The 21,241-nt window shown below is 41.5% G+C and overlaps 1 protein-coding gene across 14 annotated transcripts in view; it reads left to right on the top strand.

Moving 5' to 3' along the window:
* Positions 1–21,241, top strand: part of NRF1 (nuclear respiratory factor 1) — a 135,729-nt gene that overhangs the window by 97,983 nt on the left and 16,505 nt on the right. For all 14 annotated transcript variants that reach the window (XR_003431890.1, XR_003431892.1, XR_003431891.1 and 11 more), the window contains one exon: positions 3,696–3,820. Coding sequence is in view for 10 of the 14 variants with exons in the window: in XM_027101950.1 (XP_026957751.1) it covers positions 3,696–3,820 (125 nt within the window). In the remaining 4 variants the exon portion in view is untranslated. The remainder of the gene's footprint in view (positions 1–3,695; positions 3,821–21,241) is intronic.

The raw sequence follows: 21,241 nt of genomic DNA, 5'->3' as shown, positions 1-21,241 counted from the left end.
AGCTTAGAGACATTTTGATCCCTACTCACCTTTTAAGTGAAGGTAACCTTTTTCTCGCAATACAGTTTGATCACTTTCCATGAAGTCTAATGGTTAGAATAGACTTGGGAGTGATAGTCTGCTGACCACAGGCATCACCATTGTCTTTTGCACCATGTAAAAGATCCATCCGTTGCTGCTTTGCCCCGGCCCCTGACCAGGGCACGCAGTAACTAACCTCACCGACCTGTGGACCTGTCATCCCTGTCGGACCCCTCATCCCTGGCATCCCAGATTGCTTTAGTTGTTGCTGCTTCACAGCTTTTCTTCCAGCATAACATATTTTAGAAAGGCACTAAAGAAAAATGACTTCAAATATTTAGAGCTTCAGACATTATAAAATGGGTATGACTGGATACAGGGACTCTTCCGGGTCAGGGCTTGGGTGGCTGCTCTCCCCCTCATAGCCTGTGAAATTTCACCCTGCAAGCATGTGTCCAAGAGTGGCAGGACGTCACCTTTGATGGTCATAGAAATAAGATTATTGTAGATTGTGATAAAAACAGTGGGGAAATGAGCAGTTGCTGAGGTAACCTGTAAACACAGCTCCTATTTCCATATAAACAGTTCTCATATACCAGCTTTCTTTTTCAAAATACCACACAGCTGAAGCATTTTCCAAAGAATATCCTTTTTGGCTTTCCATGAAGTCTCAGGTCAGAGTGTTAAATATTTCTATCGTTAATCCGTGATAGCTGAACGCTGCAGAATTGGCTGGTAATATTATTTGACACAAGTTTCTCAGAAAAATATTAAAAGTTAAGGGTCTAGGCACTAAATAATCATTCATTTTACTATCTCAAATAATTATAAAGCATCCTAAAATTAAAATCTACCTTGTAAAAGGTAAAGAATAGCCTTAGTAGTAATTCCAGATCCAGGGTCCACTTTGGCTCTGAATTCATGTTACAGATACTATGGAATGACTGGCTGTGGGTATCACATCGGAAGTACGTTTTAGCACAGAGATTGATCTTAGCTTTTAAAGGGGCTGTGTGGAAACTCTATGATTCTGTTCAGCTTTTTGCTCAACCTCAATTCCGTCCCCAAATTTTTTATAAAGGAAGTAAATAAATTTGAAATATGTAATCATGATCTTGAACTAAGTTAAAGGAAGCCTGGAAATTAAAAGTTACCACAGCTGAACAACTAGAAAAGGGGGTGGGGGGAATCAGCAGTTTTACATTTAACTTATTATTTTGAATAAATGTCAAAGAATATTTATATGGGGAAATGCCAAGTTAGGTAAGAAAAGCAGGCTATAAAACTGTGTGTACAGTATGATCCTGATTATCTGTTTAAAGTTGTGTTTAAGATTAGAAGGAGGGGGCTTCCCTGGTGGCGCAGTGGTTGAGAGTCCACCTGGCGAGGCAGGGGACACGGGTTCGTGCCCCGGTCCGGGTAGATCCCACATGCCGCGGAGCGGCTGGGCCTGTGAGCCATGGCCGCTGGGCCTGCGTGTCCAGGGCCTGTGCTCTGCAACGGGAGAGGCCACAACAGTGAGAGGCCTGTATACCGCAAAAAAAAAAAAAAGAAGGAAAATAGCTCTTATCTCTGCATGATATTTAAAAATTTTCTTTTATACTTAATGAATTTTTACAAGTTTCTACATGCATTTTATTATCAGAGAAAAATAACTTTTTAAACACACACATAACAATTTAAAAAGCAAGGCAAGTTAGCAAGAAGGGGAGAATTCTCTATTTAATGAGACTTTTCTGTCCATTGGACTTCTTAAACTGCTTCCTAACATCCTTATAGTGACCAAGAAGTCTTCCCCAGAAGAATGATTATGTCAGTTGCTTTACTTGTTTGCCGACTCTCTTAGATGAAAGTGACGCTGTTAAGTTTGGTACACATTGCTTTGCCCACAGTCGTGACACGTTTGCCCTAAACGGTCCATAGCTGCCCCCCGCCCCATCCTCCCCTACAGCTTGTTTTTGCGAGATGACTGCCATAGTTGTGGCAAAGTCTGCAGCTTCAGAACAAAGCTGAATCAACTGGCTTATTCGATGTCAAACCCAGGACTTTGTCCACCTCTGATAAACTAAATGACGCCACCTCCTTTTCTCCATGCCCACTTTTGATATTCCCTCAGTAACTGTGCAGAGTGGTACCTGGTACTTTCCCAGGAGAGGTGATGAATTTATCTGGTGGGTTCTTTTTTTCTTTTCTTCCACATTTTAACATCTCTGAAGTTTGGATGGTAAACTATAATCTTACGATTACAATTGTCAGGAACTTTTTTTTTGTCTCTGCTGTGGGACTTGGGGATCTTAGTTCCCTGACCAGTGATCGAACCCAGGCCCTGGCAGTGAAAATATGGAGTCCTAACCACTGGACCACCAGGGAATGCCCAGGAACTTTTCGTTTTTTGCTGGCACATGAAACAGTAATACATTTTATAGTTTGTATCATCATCGAATCAATAAAAGTGGGTATTTATGCATATAGTAAAAGCAGACAATAAGGAAAAGAAAAATGGGATACAAACTGCTAGAATAGTGTTTACTATAAATAGATGGCTAATATCTTTCTGTTCTGCAGAGTGTTTGGTTTGCAGTGAAGGGAGGTTTATTATTTCATTATGTTTGTAGAGTCAAGGATTTTGGGCTTATAGTGATAATTTAAACTTGTAAGTGTTAATTTAGTTCTGCCTACGTGTACATGAAGCAAAAGGAAGGGCTGAACTTTGCAAGATATTAGTCAGCCATTACTTTGTATTTGGAATCATGGATGTAAACCAAATTGCTATTATTTGATATATTTTTATGTATCTTTTAAAAATTTTTTATTTTATATTGGAGTATAGTTGATTTACAATGTTGTGTTAGTTTCAGGTATACAGCAAAGTGATTAATACATATACACATACCTATTCTTTTTCAGATTCTTTTCCCATATAGGTTATTGCAGAGTATTGAGTAGAATTATTATTTAATATTAATTGAATAGCAAGTCCAGGTTGCTGACTCCTCACATTATCATCCATCCTTAGCTATAAAAAGGCAGTTTCAGGGCTTCCCTGGTGGCGCAGTGGTTGAGAGTCTGCCTGCCGATGCAGGGGACACGGGTTCGTGCCCCGGTCCGGGAAGATCCCACATGCCGCGGAGCGGCTAGGCCCGTGAGCCATGGCCACTGGGCCTGCACGTCCGGAGCCGCGACGGGAGAGGCCACAACGGTGAGAGGCCCGCGTACCACAAAAAAGAAATAAAAACAAACAAAAAGGCAGTTTCAGATGGTCTGCCTTGTGTTACCGTAAAGAGAAAAGAGAAGAAGAAAACATTGTGATTGACAACCAAAATGGCTTTTGAATGTGGATCAGAGCTTCCACTATGGCTTACAGGCACTCAATTGATCTTGATAAAGAAGGGACTGGGAATGTGTGCCTTCTGTCCTTAAACACCCATTTCCTAGGTTTAAAGAAAATCTCACATTAGCTGTATAAACGTGAAAGACTTGGGCTTTCTCTAGCTATTTATTATTATCATTTAAAAATTGCTCTGATTCTGTCAATAGCCTTATGTGCTGGTAGGCTCACAAACATGGAGTCAGTGGAGAGATCCTAGGAAAGGTTGAAAGTTTGGTTTGTCTTGCTGCAGTGCTATACCTTTATTCAACTCATACATTCCCCCCTCCTCTTTCTATACCCACAGCGAAGCTGCCGCCCATGCTGTCGCCACCCTGGCTGAGGCCACCTTGCAAGGGGGGGGACAGATAGTCCTGTCTGGGGAAACCGCAGCAGCTGTCGGAGCACTTACTGGAGTCCAAGATGCTAATGGTAAGAGAGCATAAATATTTTATTGAATTTCTTCCCTGTTTCCACTTAAACCTTCATGACATGACTGACAACAAACCCTTCAGAATGAGGTTGAACTTTGATTTGAGTTTTTTTATATTGGTAGGCAATTGATACCTAGGAAAATTCTAGGAGCCTCTGATTCCTTTCACTAGTAGGAGACTTGGGGTTTCCTGGGAGGGAAAAAAAGCCATAATAATGGCTACCTAACTGAATGACTTATTTGAAAAGTGACTATTTGCTGTGACAGTACTTGCTGAGGGATTTTTAAATTTTCCGTGGGGTACATTTTGTCCATTTTCTCCCATGCGGTAGATCAGTGTACTTTACTATAGCTGAGACTCTCCTGTGGGCGAGTGCATTGTGGTAGCGAGGAATGTTCTGACTATCTCGAGAAGGGCACCACCATCTCACCACAAGGTCAGCCAGCAGGCTGTGATAAAGGCGCTTTTCTGATTGATGCTCTGGGTTCTGCTTCCTGTTAAATGTGGCCTCACCAAGGACCTCCGGATTGAGCCAATAACTTGCCACCACCCTGCCCTTCTTTCCCGGCTCTTTGACTTCCTGGATATTGGTGATATCCTGAATAAACAAGAGGGATAAAGTTCATAGACATATGATGACAAAAATTTACGGCTCCAGCCCAGCTCTTTGGATCTACTTCAGCAGGCTCTGGGAGTCAGTAACGAAGTCTTGAGCTGCCCGGGAAGTGCCTCAAAAGTCTGAGTCAAAGAGGAAGACCAGTCCTGTTCTGTGAGACTCTGTGTGACTGTTTATTAAGCTTTTAAAATATACATATAATTAGGTTAAGTAGGACAAATTAACTACTCTATGGTTTTTGGAGATTTGTAGTTTAAAGTCCTGGAAAGAGGATAGATAATGACATACTTTTATTTAGGCAGACTGTTCCTTAATGGCATTTAGTGGCTGAAGGCCTGGCACTTTTTTTAGGGTAGATCCCTAAGAACTAAATAACATGTTAGTTGGTAAGGTCTTTGAAGAAAGACACAATGCTGCATCCTCCTTCAAAAGTGGGGAGAAGAAAGCACTTCTGTCTCCCAGAGAAGAATAACAGGAAATATAAAGAGCCATGTGGCTTCTGAGAATCATTTTCTTAAACAAAAAATCACATATTAAAACTACAGCCTGCTTTTTCTGTAGGGCTAGGGGCTTCCATGAACTAACCCAAATAGAGATAAAGTTGATCTTAGCCAGAACACTGCAAGGTAAAGGGCCATGTATGTTCAGGGTGAAATGGACCATAGTTGGAATTAAGGAAAACCTCCCTCTTGAGCTTGAATCCTACCCCTATTTCCTTATCTTTTTCTATTCCTCATTTCAGTCCTCATCTACCTTGAACAGAAGATATCTGACTGTGTGACATTCTTCTGAAGTGCAATTCCTGTTATTCACTATGGAACTACTAAAAATAATTCCCTGTGTGTGTTTGATGGGAGACTTTGTTATCCCTTCTAGTGGTCTTGACCTGTCCGGGTGAGGAGAAGCTTTATAGTTCTGGCTCCTCCCTAGCCTCACCTTTTCAGGTAGATGAATCTATAGGTAAGTGTAAGGACTCTCTGGGGCTCCCGCCAAGTAGATCTATTCAGCCATGAGATAAAGGTCAACCACACCACTACTGTTGATTCCTGGAAGCTGCTTCTTTTCAGTAGCTTGGGTTGTGTGAATCAGTTGTGTTGACTTCATGTTGTTGGCTGCATTTGTGATAAGAGAAAATTATGATCTACATCCAAAAAGCCAGTGGTTCCCCAAAGCAGACCATTCCCTAGTTTGTGACCTGCCAACATGTGTGAACTCAGACTTGAGAGTTGGATTTACCACTTTCTTGGTGCTATATCAAATCAGACTGTTGAGTTGCGCCTTATCCTAGTAATATTAGGTGAAGGCACATATCATGTCATCTATCCCTTGGGAATCCAGAGGATGAATCTAATATTGGATATGATCCAGGTAATTCTGATGCTCTTTCTGCCTTCTAGCATTTTTACCCAGAGTGCTATAGGATTTACTCTGGGACTTGGAACCAAAATATTCTCATTTAACCAACTAGTTCATCTGTCTGGAATTTCAAGGGTTCTTTTTTCATTATTCTTTCAGATTGTGTCCTATTGGCATTGTTTGTCACTTTTGTCATGACAAGCTTATGGTATCTGCCAGTAGACTAAATTTATTATCAGGAAGATGACAGCAGAACAAGGTGCTATTTGGTAACAGACACTACTGGGGAAAAAAATACATCCCAGATTCCAAAATATGGCTTAAATAAAAATCCTTCTAGCAGATGACTCTTCTAAGAACAATGCGGATATTGACCTGTTCCGACCTGAAGCAGGAGTTTCAGCATCTTCTGGGATGGAACTAGAGGGGATGGAGGACCATTGTGTGTGAAGCTTGACAGAGTACAGTAACCAATGTGAGATGGCTGGGGCAGTGTAGGTCAGTGGTTTTCAAGTTAAGGATAATGATACCTTCATGGCAGAAGTTTAAATTCCAAATTACCAAGGCAGACCGGACAAGAGATCTTGTATCTGAAGACTTCTTTTTTCTGGACCCTATCTCACCCCAACACTAAAGAGACTACTCAAGCACTAGCATTACTCTATTTCATTTATGTTCTCGCTTTTTTTTTTTCTTCTTATTTTAAAATTTTATTTTTTAAAATTTGTTTTATTGAAGTATAGTTGACTTACAATATTGTGTCAATTTCTACTGTGTAACAAATTGATTCAGTTATAATATATATACATACATTCTTTTTCATATTCTTTTCCATTATAGTTTATCACAAGATATTGAGTATAGTTTCCTGTGCTATACAGTAGGACCTTGTTGTTTATCCATTCTCTATATAATAGTTTGCATCTGCTAATCTCAAACTCCCAATCCATCCCTCCCCCACCCCCCCCTTAAGTCGGTTATCTTTTTTTTTTTAAGTTGGCTGTGCTTTTATTAATTTTTTCTGATATTGAAGTTTGCAGTTGGCTGCAGTATTTTTCTTTTTTTCATTTTAACATTTTTATTGGAGTATAATTGCTTTACAATGGTATGTTAGTTTCAGCTTCACAACAAAATGAATCAGTTATATATATATACATATGTTCCTATATCTCTTTCCGCTTGCGTCTCCCTCCCTCCCACCCTCCCTATCCCACCCCTCCAGGTGGTCACAAAGCACCGAGCTGATCTCCCTGTGCTATGCGGCTGCTTCCCACTAGCTATCTGCCTTACGTTTGGTAGTGTATATATGTCCCTGCCTCTCACTCGCTTTGTCACAGTTTACCCTTCCCCCTCCCCATATCCTCAAGTCCATTCTCTAGTAAGTCTGTGTCTTTATTCCTGTTTCACCCCTAGGTTCTTCATGACATTTATTTTTCTTAAATTCCATATATATGTGTTAGCATACGGTATTTGTCTCTCTCTTTCTGACTTACTTCACTCTGTATGACAGACTCTAGGTCTATCCACTTCATTACAAATAGCTCAATTTCGTTTCTTTTTATGGCTGAGTAATATTCCATTGTATATATGTGCCACATCTTCTTTATCCATTCATCCGATGATGGACACTTAGGTTGTTTCCATCTCCGGGCTATTGTAAATAGAGCTGCAATGAACATTTTGGTACATGATTCTTTTTGAATTATGGTTTTCTCAGGGTATATGCCTAGTAGTGGGATTGCTGGGTCATATGGTAGTTCTATTTGTAGTTTTTTAAGGAACCTCCATACTGTTCTCCACAGTGGCTGTATCAATTTACATTCCCACCAACAGTGTAAGAGGGTTCCCTTTTATCCACACCCTATCCAGCATTTATTGTTTCTAGATTTTTTGATGATGGCCATTCTGACTGGTGTGAGATGATATCTCATTGTAGTTTTGATTTGCATTTCTCTAATGATTAGTGATGTTGAGCATTCTTTCATGTGTTTGTTGGCAGTTTGTGTATCTTCTTGGGAGAAATGTCCGTTTAGGTCTTCTGCCCAGTTTGGAATTGGGTTGTTTGTTTTTTTGTTATTAAGCTGCATGAGCTGCTTATAAATTTGGGAGATTAATCCTTTGTCAGTTGCTTCATTTGCAAATATTTTCTCCCATTCTGAGGGTTGTCTTTTGGTCTTGTTTATGGTTTCCTTTGCTGTGCAAAAGCTTTTAAGTTTCATTAGGTCCCATTTGTTTATTATTGTTTTTATTTCCGTTTCTCTAGGAGGTGGGTCAAAAAGGACCTTGCTGTGATTTATGTCATAGAGTGTCCTGCCTATGTTTTCCTCTAAGAGTTTGATAGTTTCTGGCCTTACATTTAGGTCTTTAATCCATTTTGAGCTTATTTTTGTGTATGGTGTTAGGGAGTGATCTAATCTCATACTTTTACATGTACCTGTCCAGTTTTCCCAGCACCAGTTATTGAAGAGGCTGTCCTTTCTCCACTGTACATTCCTGCCTCCTTTATCAAAGATAAGGTGACCACATGTGCGTGGGTTTATCTCTGGGCTTTCTATCCTGTTCCATTGATCTATCTTTCTGTTTTTGTGCCAGTACCATACTGTCTTGATTACTGTAGCTTTGTAGTATAGTCTGAAGTCAGGAAGCCTGATTCCTCCAGCTCCGCTTATCGTTCTCAAGATTGCTTTGGCTATTCGGGGTCTTTTGTGTTTCCATACAAATTGTGAAATTTTTTGTTCTAGTTCTGTGAAAAATGCCATTGGTAGTTTGATAGTTTGCATTGAATCTGTAGATTGCTTTGGGTAGTATAGTCATTTTCACAATGTTGATTCTTCCAATCCAAGAACATGGTATATCTCTCCATCTATTTGTATCATCTTTAATTTCTTTCATCAGTGTCTTATAATTTTCTGCATACAGGTCTTTCGTCTCCTTAGGTAGGTTTATTCCTAGATATTTTATTCTTTTTGTTGCAATGGTAAATGGGAGTGTTTTCTTGATTTCACTTTCAGATTTTTCATCCTTAGTGTATAGGAATGTCAGAGATTTCTGTGCATTAATTTTGTATCCTGCTACTTTAACAAATTCATTGATTAGCTCTAGTAGTTTTCTGGTAGCATCTTTAGGATTCTCTATGTATAGTATCATGTCATCTGCAAACAGTGACAGCTTTACTTCTTCTTTTCTGATTTGGATTCCTTTTATTTCCTTTTCTTCTCTGATTGCTGTGGCTAAAACTTCCAAAACTATGTTAAATAAGAGTGGTGAGAGTGGGCAGCCTTGTCTTGTTCCTGATCTTAGTGGAAATGCTTTCAGTTTTTCACCATTGAGGACGATGTTGGCTGTGGGTTTGTCGTATATGGCCTTTATTATGTTGAGGAAAGTTCCCTCTATGCCTACTTTCTGCAGGGTTTTTATCATAAATGGGTGTTGAATTTTGTCGAAAGCTTTCCCTGCATCTATTGAGATGATCATATGGTTTTTCTCCTTCAATTTGTTGATATGGTGTATCATGTTGATTGATTTGCGTATATTGAAGAATCCTTGCATTCCTGGAATAAACCCCACTTGATCATGGTGTATGATCCGTTTAATGTGCTGTTGGATTCTGTTTGCTAGTATTTTGTTGAGGATTTTTGCATCTATGTTCATCAGTGATATTGGCCTGTAGTTTTCTTTCTTTGTGACATCCTTGTGTGGTTTTGGTATCAGGGTGATGGTGGCCTCGTAGAATGAGTTGGGGAGTGTTCCTCCCTTGCTAGAAGAGTTTGAGAAGGATAGGTGTTAGCTCTTCTCTAAATGTTTGATAGAATTCGCCTGTGAAGCCATCTGGTCCTGGGCTTTTGTTTGTTGGAAGATTTTTAATCACAGTTTCAATTTCAGTGCTTGTGATTGGTCTGTTCATATTTTCTATTTCTTCCTGATTCAGTCTTGGTAGGTTGTGCCTTTCTAAGAATTTGTCCATTTCTTCCAGGTTGTCCATTTTATTGGCATAGAGTTGCTTGTAGTAATCTCTCATGATCTTTTGTATTTCTGCAGTGTCAGTTGTTACTTCTCCTTTTTCATTTCTAATTCTATTGATTTCAGTCTTCTCCCTTTTTTTCTTGATGAGTCTGGCTAATGGTTTATCAATTTTATCTTCTCGAAGAACCAGCTTTTAGTTTTATTGATCTTTGCTATCGTTTCCTTCATTTCTTTTTCATTTATTTCTGATCTGATCTTTATGATTTCTTTCCTTCTGCTAACTTTGGGGGTTTTTTTGTTCTTCTTTCTCTAATTGCTTTAGGTGCAAGGTTAGGTTGTTTATTCGAGATGTTTCCTGTTTCTTAAGGTAGGATTGTTTTGCTATAAACTTCCCTCTTAGAACTGCTTTTGCTCCATCCCATAGATTTTGAGTCATCGTGTCTCCACTGTCATTTCTTTCTAGGTATTTTTTGATTTCCTCTTTGATTTCTTCAGTGATCACTTCGTTATTAAGTAGTGTATTGTTTAGCCTCCATGTGTTTGTATTTTTCACAGATCTTTTCCTGTAATTGATATCTAGTCTCATAGCGTTGTGGTTGGAAAAGATACTTGATACAATTTCAGTTTTCTTAAATTTACCAAGGCTTGATTTGTGACCCAAGGTATGATCTATCCTGGAGAATGTTCCATGAGCACTTGAGAAAAATGTGTATTCTGTTGTTTTTGGATGGAATGTCCTATAAATATCAATTAAGTCCATCTTGTTTAATGTATCATTTAAAGCTTGGGTTTCCTTATTTATTTTCATTTTGGATGATCTGTCCATTGGTGAAAGTGGGGTGTTAAAGTCCCCTACTATGAATGTGTTACTGTCGATTTCCCCTTTTATGGCTTTAGTATTTGCCTTATGTATTGAGGTGCTCCTATGTTGGGTGCATAAATATTTACAATTGTTATATCTTCTTCTTGGATCGATCCCTTGATCATTATGTAGTGTCCTTCTTTGTCTCTTCTAATAGTCTTTATTTTAAAGTCTATTTTGTCTGATTGAGAATTGCTACTGCAGCTTTCTTTTGGTTTCCATTTGCATGAAATACCTTTTTCCATCCCCTTACTTTCAGTCTATATGTGTCTCTAGGTCTGAAGTGGGTCTCTTGTAGACAGCAAATATATGCGTCTTGTTTTTGTATCCATTCAGCCAATCTGTGTCTTTTGGTGGGAGCATTTAGTCCATTTACATTTAAGGTAATTATCGGTATGTATGTTCCTATTCCCATTTTCTTAATTGTTTTGGGTTCGTTATTGGAGGTCTTTTCCTTCTCTTGTGTTTTTTGCCTAGAGAAGTTCCTTTAGCAGTTGTTGTAGAGCTGGTTTGGTGGTGCTGAACTCTCTCAGCTTTTGCTTGTCTGTAAAGGTTTTAATTTCTCCATCAAATCTGAATGAGATCCTTGCTGGGTAGAGTAATCTTGGTTGCAGGTTTTTCTCCTTCATCACTTTCAATATGTCCTGCCACTCCCTTCTGGCTTGCAGAGTTTCTGCTGAAAGATCAGCTGTTAACCTTATGGGGATTCCCTTGTGTGTTATTTGTTGTTTTCCCCTTGCTGCTTTTAATATGTTTTCTTTGTATTTAACTTTTGACCAAAGTTTGATTAATATGTGTCTTGGCGTATTTCTCCTTGGATTTATCCTGTATGGGACTCTCTGTGCTTCCTGGACTTGATTAACTATTTCCTTTCCCACATTAGGGAAGTTTTCAACTATAATCTCTTCAAATATTTTCTCAGTCCCTTTCTTTTTCTCTTCTTCTTCTGGAACCCCTATAATTCGAATGTTGGTACGTTTAATGTTGTCCCAGAGGTCTCTGAGACTGTCCTCAGTTCTTTTCATTCTTTTTTCTTCATTCTGGTCTGCAGTAGTTATTTCCACTATTTTATCTTCCAGGACACTTATCCGTTCTTCTGCCTCAGTTATTCTGCTATTGATCCCATCTAGAGTATTTTTCATTTCATTTATTGTGTTGTTCATCATTGTTTGTTTCATCTTTAGTTCTTCTAGGTCCTTGTTAAATGTTTCTTGCATTTTGTCTATTCTATTTCCAAGCTTTTGGATCATCTTTACTATCATTATTCTGAATTCTTTTTCAGGTAGACTGCCTATTTCCTCTTCATTTGTTAGGTCTGATGGGTTTTTATCTTGCTCCTTCATCTGCTGTGTGTTTTTCTGTCTTTTCATTTTGCTTATCTTACTGTGTTTGGGGTCTCCTTTTTGCAGGCTGAAGGTTCGTAGTTCTTGTTGTTTTTGGTGTCTGTCCCCAGTGGCTAAGGTTGGTTCAGTGGGTTGTGTAGGCTTCCTGGTGGAGGAGACTAGTGCCTGTGTTCTGGTGGATGAGGCTGGATCTTGTCTTTCTGGTGGGCAGGTCCACGTCTGGTGGTGTGTTTTGGGGTGTCTGTAGACTTATTATGATTTGGGGCAGCCTCTCTGCTAATGGGTGGGGTTGTGTTCCTGTCTTGCTAGTTGTTTGGCATAGGATGTCCAGCACTGTAGCTTGCTGGTCGTTGAGTGAAGCTGGGTGCTGGCGTTGAGATGGAGATCTCTGGGAGATTTTCGCTATTTGATATTATGTGCAGCTGGGAGGCCTCTTGTGGACCAGTGTCCTGAAGTTGGCTCTCCCACCTCAGAGGCACAGCACTAACTCCTGGCTGCAGCACCAAGAGCCTTTCGTCCACACGGCTCAGAAGAAAAGGGAGAAAAAGTAGAAAGAAAGAATTAGTAGAAGTAGAAAGAAAGAAGGGAGGGAGGGAGGGAGCAAGGAAGGAAGGAGGGAAGGAAGGAAAAAAAGAAAGAAGATAAAGTAAAATAAAATAAAGTAAGATAAAATATAATAAAGTTATTAAAATAAAAAAATAATTATTAAGAGGGGAAAAAAACAATAAAACGGATGGATAGAACCCTGGAACAAATGGTGGAAGCAAAGCTATACAGACAAAATCTCACACAGAAGCATACACATACACACTCAGAAAAAGAGGAAAAAATCATAAATCTTGCTCTCAAAGTCCACCTCCTGAATTTGGGATGATTCGTTGTCTAAAGGAGGGAAGGAAGGAAGGAAAGAAAGAACGAAGATAAAGTAAAATAAAATAAGGTTATTAAAATAAAAAGTAATTATTAAGGGAAAAAAAAAAGACGGACGGATAGAACCCTCGGACAAATGGTGGAAGCAAAGCTATACAGACAAAATCTCACACAGAAGCATACACATACACACAAAAAAAGGAAAAGGGGAAAGAATAATAAATCTTGCTCTCAAAGTCCACCTCCTTAATTTGGGATGATTCGTTGTCTATTCATGTATTCCACAGATGCAGGGTACATCAAGTTGATTGTGGAGCTCTAATCCGCTGCTTCTGCGGCTGCTGGGAGAGATTTCCCTTTCTCTTCTTTGTTCTCACAGGTCCCAGGGGCTCAGCTTTGGATTTGGCCCCGCCTGTGCGTGTAGGTCGCCGGAGGGCGTCTGTTCTTTGCTCAGACAGGACCGGGTTAAAGGAGCCGCTGATTTGGAGGCTCTGGCTCACTCAGGCCGGGGTGGGTAGTTAGGGTCACGGAGTGCAGGGCGACCCTGCGGCGGCAGAGCCCAGCGTGACGTTGCACCAGCCTGAGGCGCGCAGTGCGTTCCCCCCAGGGGAGTTGTCCCTGGATCCCGGGACCCTGGCAGTGGCGGGCTGCACAGGCTCCCCGGAAGGGGGTGTGTGGATAGTGACCTGTGTTCGCGCACAGGCTTCTTGGTGGCGGCAGCAGCAGCCTTAGCGTCTCATGTCTGTCTCTGGGGTCCGCGCTTTTAGCCGCAGCTCACGCCCGTCTCTGGAGCTCCTTTAAGCAGCGTTCTTAATTCCCTCTTCTCGTGCACCAGGAAATAAAGAGGGAAGAAAAAGTCTCTTGCCTCTTCGGCAGGTCCAGACTTTTCCCCGGACTCCCTCCCGGCCAGCGGTGGCGCACTAACCCCCTGCAGGCTGTGTTCACGCCGCCAACCCCAGTCCTCTCCCTGCGCTCCGACCGAAGCCCCGCCCGCTGCGGCGGGGGAGCAGACAAGCCTCTCAGGCTGGTGAGTGCCGGTCGGCCCTGATCCTCTGTGCTGGAATCTTTCCGCTTTGCCCTCTGCACCCCTGTTGCTGTGCTCTCCTCCGAGGCTCCGAAGCTCCCCCCCTCCGCCACCCGCAGTCTCCGCCCGCGAAGGGGCTTCCTAGTGTGTGGCCACTTTTCCTCCTTCACAGCTCCCTCCCGCTGGTGCAGGACCCGTCCCTATCCTTTTGTCTCTGTTTATTCTTTTTTCTTTTGCCCTACCCAAGTACGTGGGGGGGGGGTTCTTGCCTTTTGGGAGGTCTGAGGTCTTCTGCCAGTGTTCAGTAGGTGTTCTGTAGGAGTTGTTCCATGTGTAGATGTATTTCTGGTGTATCTGTGGGGAGGAAGGTGATCTCCGCGTCTTACTCTTCCGCCATCTTCCCAGAAGTCTCTCCCTTTTTTAATAGTGGTAATTGAGTCTTTGGTCTTTTATGATGGTGTTTCATGGTTTGGTTCAATTCAAAGATTTTCACAGGTGCCTTTCTCTTTGAAATGCCTAAGTCTGGGAAAGACCTCTGGTTGAGTTCCTTCCTTTACTTCTTCTTTTCTTTCTTCTTTCTTTTTCTTTTTAACACAGTTATCCCTTGCTTTTCCCCCCAACACATCTTAAGAGGTTGAACAATTTTAAATTGCCTATTGGTTTCCTTTTACTCTGCCATCCTCTGTACCCTAGAACTCCCTTTGCTAATGGACTCCAGAACCAATGAAGGCAGGCTCACACGGGTTGAAGAACTCTCAAGTGATATTCACCTCTTATCCGTCCTTGCCATCCATTGTTAGCAATTCTCTAGGGAACCAGATCCACAGATCTTTCAGCTTTCTTCCTATTTCTACAAAAAATAATGAAAAAAGCTAGATGGGGGGAAAACAAAACAAATAATTGAAGTTCATAGTTAATCAATAAAGGTAATGGAAATCATCTGCTTCAATTATTGTCCATCAAGCTTCGTACCAGAGCTGCTGAGAAAGGATCAACATTTTCTAAAATGGCTGACACTTTTTCTGACAACGCCACAAGAAAAAAGGGGAGCATAGCATTTCCTGGGGGTGTTTGTTTTGGTTGTTTTGGTCCTGATTATAAAAATCATCTATGATCCCACTACATAGAATGTTAATATTTTGAGGGTTTGTTTTTGTTGAGTTTTTTAAATATGGCCTTTTTTCCCCATTCATAAGGTTTTTTAACCTAATTAAGATCATGTTGTACTATTTCATAACTTATTTTGAAATAACTTCACCATTTTCATGTGGTTAAATATTTTTTGATACTTGCTAATATATGTTTAATACTTGCTAATATATCATCATCTTATCCATCATAATAACCAATTCCCTATTGTTGATAATTTAGGCTATTAATAATATTTTTACAACAAAAATAATACTCTTCATCTTGGTATAAAATCTTGTCCATACCTTTGATTCTTTGCTCTCTACATAGCTCATACTTGCTTATACTTACAATAGAACTGTTTAGAACCTGCTTTGTTACCCTTCACCGAAATTGGACATTAGCATAATTTGCTTTGTGTGTGTGTGTGCCTATTTGGTAGGCAATAAGTTGTATTTCATTTTAATTTGCATTTTTTAATATTAGTGATAGATAATTTTACTTTTTCCTTCATGATTTTATCTACACATGTGTATTTTTGTATTTGTCTATTCGTGTTCTTCACCTGTTTTTCTGCTGAAGTCTTTAACATATGAAGAGTTTTTCCAAATCAATAAGAGAAAGATGTAATCCCTTTATTGTATATGTTGCAAGCTTTCCCTGTTTATTTTTATTTCACTTCTGTTACTTTCACTTTTTATTTAATTTTAATTTTTTTTTAATTTTTTATTTATTTATTTATTTGGTTGCATTGGGTCTTCGTTGCTGCACACGGGCTTTCTCTAGTTGCATCGAGCAGGGCTACTCTTCGTTGTGGTGAGCAGGCTTCTCATTGCAGTGGTTTCTCTTGTTGCCAAGCTCGGGCTTTAGGTGCTTGGGCTTCAGTAGTTGTGGCTCGTGGGCTCTAGAGCGCAGGCTCAGTAGTTGTGGCGCACAGGCTTAGTTGCTCCGCAGCATGTGGGATCTTCCTGGACCAGGGATCGAACCCGTGTCCCCTGCATTGGCAGGCGGATTCTTAACCACTGCGCCACCAGGGAAGTCCCACTTTCACTTTTATTTCCTTAATTGTTTCTCTTTTTACCTTTATGTTTACATAGGCCCCAAGTCAGATCAATATTTATATGCCCGTTCTTCTATGGACTCAATTTTCATTTTAAATACTATAAAATATCTGGAATTTATTTTGGTATATGGCATTAGGTAGGACTCTGAATCATTTTTTCCCCTACATAATTAATTATTCCAGCATCATTTATCCTATAAAAAAGGTTGAAATCCATCCTTTTAAAACTGTTTTGAGGGCTTTCCTGGTGGCGCAGTGGTTGAGAGTCCGCCTGCCGATGCAGGGGATACGGGTTCGTGTCCCGGTCCGGGAAGATCCCACATGCCGCGGAGCGGCTGGGCCCGTGAACCATGGCCTCTGAGCCTGCGCGCGTCCGGAGCCTGTGCTCCAAAATGGGAGAGGCCACAACAGTGAAAGAGGCCCGCATACCGCCAAAAAAAAAAAAACTGTTTTGAAATCTCATCTTTATTATGCAGAATTCTTAAGTAGACTGTGTAAGGTCTTGTGTGGGGCTCTTTTGTTTCTATTCATCTGTTTGTTCTGTTCTTTATACTGTAATATTTTATTATTGTGATGTTATTCTTAGCAGCTAGTGAAAGGCCTATTTCCAAATTTGAAAAAAATTCAATCAAAATTCCAAAGAGTTTTTTTGCAGAGTGAACTTCACAATAATTTTTAAGTTCATCTGGAAAAATTAAGCGTCATCCTAGAAAAAAATCCTACCAAGCCTGTTAGCAGAACTGCTAAGAAGTTTTAAAATTGACTAATTTAAGGCTTCTCTTCTCCTTCTGCCCCAGTTTTCCCTGGGACAGGGGACGTGGGGAGTGTTCATTATGACAAAGGTGGACCAGGAGTAGGAGACAAGTGCTCTGAATACTGCCCCAGTGAATTGAATAATGGGACAGTAATTGTTGCTGGAGAATACATTGTCCCTGCTGCAACCATGTTCATTCTCTTAAGACCAAACCGGATGTATCTTTCTAGACTAAGAAATTGTGGCCATCCATTCTGTTTATGCAGAATTCTATGGAGGCTCAGTTCTTGCACTTTGAAATTTTAATTTCTCTTTTTTTCCCCAACTTCAATTTCATTTTTGTATTAAAGATGATGGTGGGGGCACTGCCCACTTGTGGTGTACTGCAAGGTAGGACATAGCATTCTTTTCTGCTGTTAGCCTTGCATTCTGTCTCTCAGTCCCATTGTCCCATTAATTTTATTTATTTAACAAACATTTCTATAATGCTTGCTTATGCAAGCACTCTGCTAAGTGTTTTCCATGCATTAACTTATCTAAAACTCAGAATATATCTATAAGGTAAACACTATTATCCCCATTTACCATATGGAGAAACTGGGACACAGAAAGTTTTGGTAACTTGACCAGGTTCACACAGAGAGTAGCAGAGTGAAATTTGAATTCAGGCAGTTTGTTTCCAAACCGCTCTGCTCTGCTGCCTCCCTTTGATGGGAACTGTTTCTGTCTGGACTCCACAAATACAGCGTGATGATTGTCTCCCAGTGTTGAACAAATAAGTTTGGAAATGTCAGGGCCTTTCTCCCATCTCTGCTGAAGGCCACTTGCCTTTGTCTGGTCTAGCCACAGTGCCCATCTGCCCCAGCTGTTCCTCATGGCTGTAGGGATCCTCTGGTGGTTTCTGATGCCAAGTGCTCCCCTGCTAGCATCCCCACCCACTGCACACGCATGCACACACAGGCTTTCCTTTGCTCGCCTGGAGAAGCCTATAGGTCTGTGTGTTTCTGTGGTTCCGGAAGTCACAGAAGCAGTCAGCAGCTGGCTGTCAGATTTAAGTATTTTCAGTGAGCTGGTTACTTTGCACTTAGTGAACATAAGAGGGATGGGTGGGTGCTGTTTATTTTTTATTTATTTAATTTTTATTTTTGGCACGCACACACGGCTTGTGGGATCTTAGCTCCCCAGCCAGGGATTGAACCCAGGCCCGGCAGTGAAAGCACCAAGTCCTAACCACTGGACCGCCAGGGAATTCCCGGGTGGGTGCTGTTTAGAACGAGGGGACACTGTCTGGGGCGGAAGTAGATGATGGTCAGAAGGGAGTAAATGCAGCTGAAGAGTTATTTTCTCACCTTCTAGAATCCTCTACCCAAGCCCTCCTGCTGCCCTTCAATTTATGCCAGGGCTCTTTCAGCCTCCCCACCTGTTTCCAGGGAAATAGAGAATGAGGTGTTAGGGTTGGGGAATGCGGGAAAGGGCTCAGGGGAGTTTACATTTCTGCTTAGAGCAAGTTGACTGGCTAATTTGCTTCCCCTGCTACTCACTGAAGCTTTCCCCTTGGCTCTGCCTCCAGCCCTTGATTTCATTCCCCAGAGCGTTCGTAAAGTACATCTTTCTCTGTTGTCCGACACCTGGAGACCATCCACTACCTGCTCTGTCCTGGTTGAGACCGGGGGCCAGCTACCTTCCTCATGCCCTGAATGAAGAGAAGTGGACTAGGGGGCTGGTCTGTTTAAAAATTGAAGCTGGTTACAAGGGCATTCACATTATACTCACAGAAAGAGCAGCCGTTCTCATTTCTTTCAGTGCCATACATCCCTCTCTGTTCTGGCCTGGCCCTGGCAACGGTCCTGCTGCTGAGGTTCCCCCTTAAGGTTCGTAGATATAAAATTTCCTACAACCCAAAGACCCCACTCAGTCTTGCTGCACTGTGTAACACATGTACATTTTACTCCCCATCCCAATTGCCAGATCAAACTAAATCAATTTTCAGATTCTTTCAGAAAAAACACTTTATCTTCTTTTCACATTGACCATGTTATCACTTTCACCTCCCTGTTTTCTTCTGACCTTTTTATAAACTTTAAAAAAATATATATGGGGCTTCCCTGGTGGCGCAATGGTTGAGAGTCCGCCTGCCGATGCAGGGGACACGGGTTCGTGCCCCGGTCCGGGAAGCTCCCACATGCCGCAGAGCAGCTGGGCCCGTGAGCCATGGCCACTGAGCCTGCGCGTCTGGAGCCTGTGCTCCGCAATGGGAGAGGCCACAACAGTGAGAGGCCCGTGTACCACAAAAACAAACAAAAACAAACAAAATATATATATATATGTTTTCCCAGTTGAATTTAATCTCAACCATGCTCATTGGAATGCCTTTTTTTTAAAAAAAATTGGCCTTCTTAACAAGGGGGATAAAAGAGTAGGTGGATGAGGACAGAAACATGGAGTTCAGAGGGAGCAGGACTTTTGGGTGGGGCCCTTGCATGAGGAGCACACATTCCTATCCTGCAAGGCCTCCCAAATGAGATGGGATGGCTGAAAGGTCTGTCCTGTACTTACTATAAAGAGGTAAGCCCAGCTGGACCTGAAGGGGGCAACATGTGTGTGTTTTAATTTTCTGTGGAAACATACTTTATGTATATTATACAAATGTTAGGGCATCCTTAACCTGGGTCTGTGGACCCTGAGAAATTCTGCAGAAAAGTTTTATATTTTTCTGGGGTCCACAGCTTTGATCAGATGTGCAAATAGATCAGAGAGAGCTCCCATTTCCCCACCCCCTCCCCAAATTAAGAACCTCTGCTATAGAGAGTGTGGCTAGGGTCATTTCACTTTGTGAGTATCTGGTGTGGCACTGAGGGTAAAAGGAGGGGCAAGGGAGATGGGAGGACCTGCAGACCTAGATGGATACTCTGAAAGCTGCACCACTACCAAGCTCTGTGTTCTTGGGCAAGCACATTAACCTCTCTGAGCCTTCGCTGTAAAATTAGGATGATGATAGTTCCATGCTCATAAGGTGGTTGTGAGCATTAAACAAAATGAGTCCTGTGAAGTGCTTAGCATAGTGCTTGGCATCGTACGATGGCTATAGAGCCATCGTAAACACGAAATTATTATTAGCTGTGAGCATCACTTTCTTCTCCAGCATTGCCCCAGATATGTTAAGTTGTACAGAGTGCATAGTACTGTCATAGACCCTGCTTTCCTGTCTTTAGGACGGATCTAAATGCTTACCTTATGCAGTTGAAGAACTTACGCTCCAGAGATGAATACTGTAAAAATGGGAATAGATCATAGCCTTTTCTATAACCTTGAGTGAAGGAAATTGAAGGTGATATTGTTTAATGGCTCCTGCATTTGGTTATATCACTCTCCTTGGGCCAGGGCTGCTGTTCTCTTCCAGCAGCATTTCAACTTCCATCATGAAAGGTGACTTTTTTTCACTTTTTCCTTATTATCACCACCACCATCATCCATTATTACTTACAGCATGTCCTTCTGTTCCAGCTCTTCTTTAAAAATAAGAGAGAAAATGCCAGTCTTCATCTTGATAAACTATAAAATACATCTCTCATTCTCCCTTTTCCTCATTCTCTGGACACATTAGTATAAGGACTTGTTCCTAAATGAGTCAGTGGAGATGTAAATATTAAATTAATTTAGGAAATGTGTCCACGGTATTAAGTGTAGTTTTACTGTAAATGTGCATATTCAGTCACCATTAAAGCATGATAATAGCTTGAAAAGAACTGTTGTGTTCTTTGATACTGTACCTTTAATGCAAAGATGGGGAGTTCAGTGCCTCCGGGACTGGAAGCAGGCAGCTCCTGAGCACCAGTGTTCAGTGTGAGCTGAGAGTCCCAGGCTGCAAGCCCCGCACCCTGACAGTCCCTAGAGAGCAGCGCCTATGGCACTCTGGGTTTGCAGGCCACCCTCCTGTAAAGTAAATGGCCCTCTTTTCCACTGACAGGGAGACCTGAAGGGAAGCTAAGATACTAGGATGGTGTCAGTCAGACCAAGCTGAGGCATTGCCTGTTCTGTAAGAAAAAGCACATGAAGGTTCATCTGTAATACAACTGTTCCCCTTCAGAATCATGTCTTTTTTTTAAGTGGAGGGGGAGTGGGACATACTCAGAGACCTGAAAAGATTACTTCTTAGAACAAATAAGATAAGGAGGCTCTGAGCTGTGGCTCAGAAAGAAGAAGGGTAAGGGCTGAGTGCATGAACGGGACTGGCATCTGAGGCTGCCTGAGAAGCTGGTGCCACACTGGGGAACTGCAGTAGCCAGGGCAGCGCTCGGAACAGCACGCCTCGCAATCTGTCCTCCCTGGGCTGCTCTGGGAAACACACTTTGTTTGCAGACAGGGTTTTCCCCATTTCAGCCAGCTAACTTTTCTCCTGAGATGAAGTTTTTGTTCTGGGAAGCATGTTGGTAGATG

This window comes from Aethalodelphis obliquidens, unplaced genomic scaffold (assembly GCF_003676395.1).
Source record: "Aethalodelphis obliquidens isolate GAN/ISIS:26980383/991018 unplaced genomic scaffold, ASM367639v1 scaffold5, whole genome shotgun sequence".
Lineage (NCBI taxonomy): Eukaryota > Metazoa > Chordata > Mammalia > Artiodactyla > Delphinidae > Aethalodelphis > Aethalodelphis obliquidens.
The sequence above is the reverse complement of the archived record's forward strand: the minus strand, read 5'-3'. Positions and strand labels throughout refer to the sequence as shown.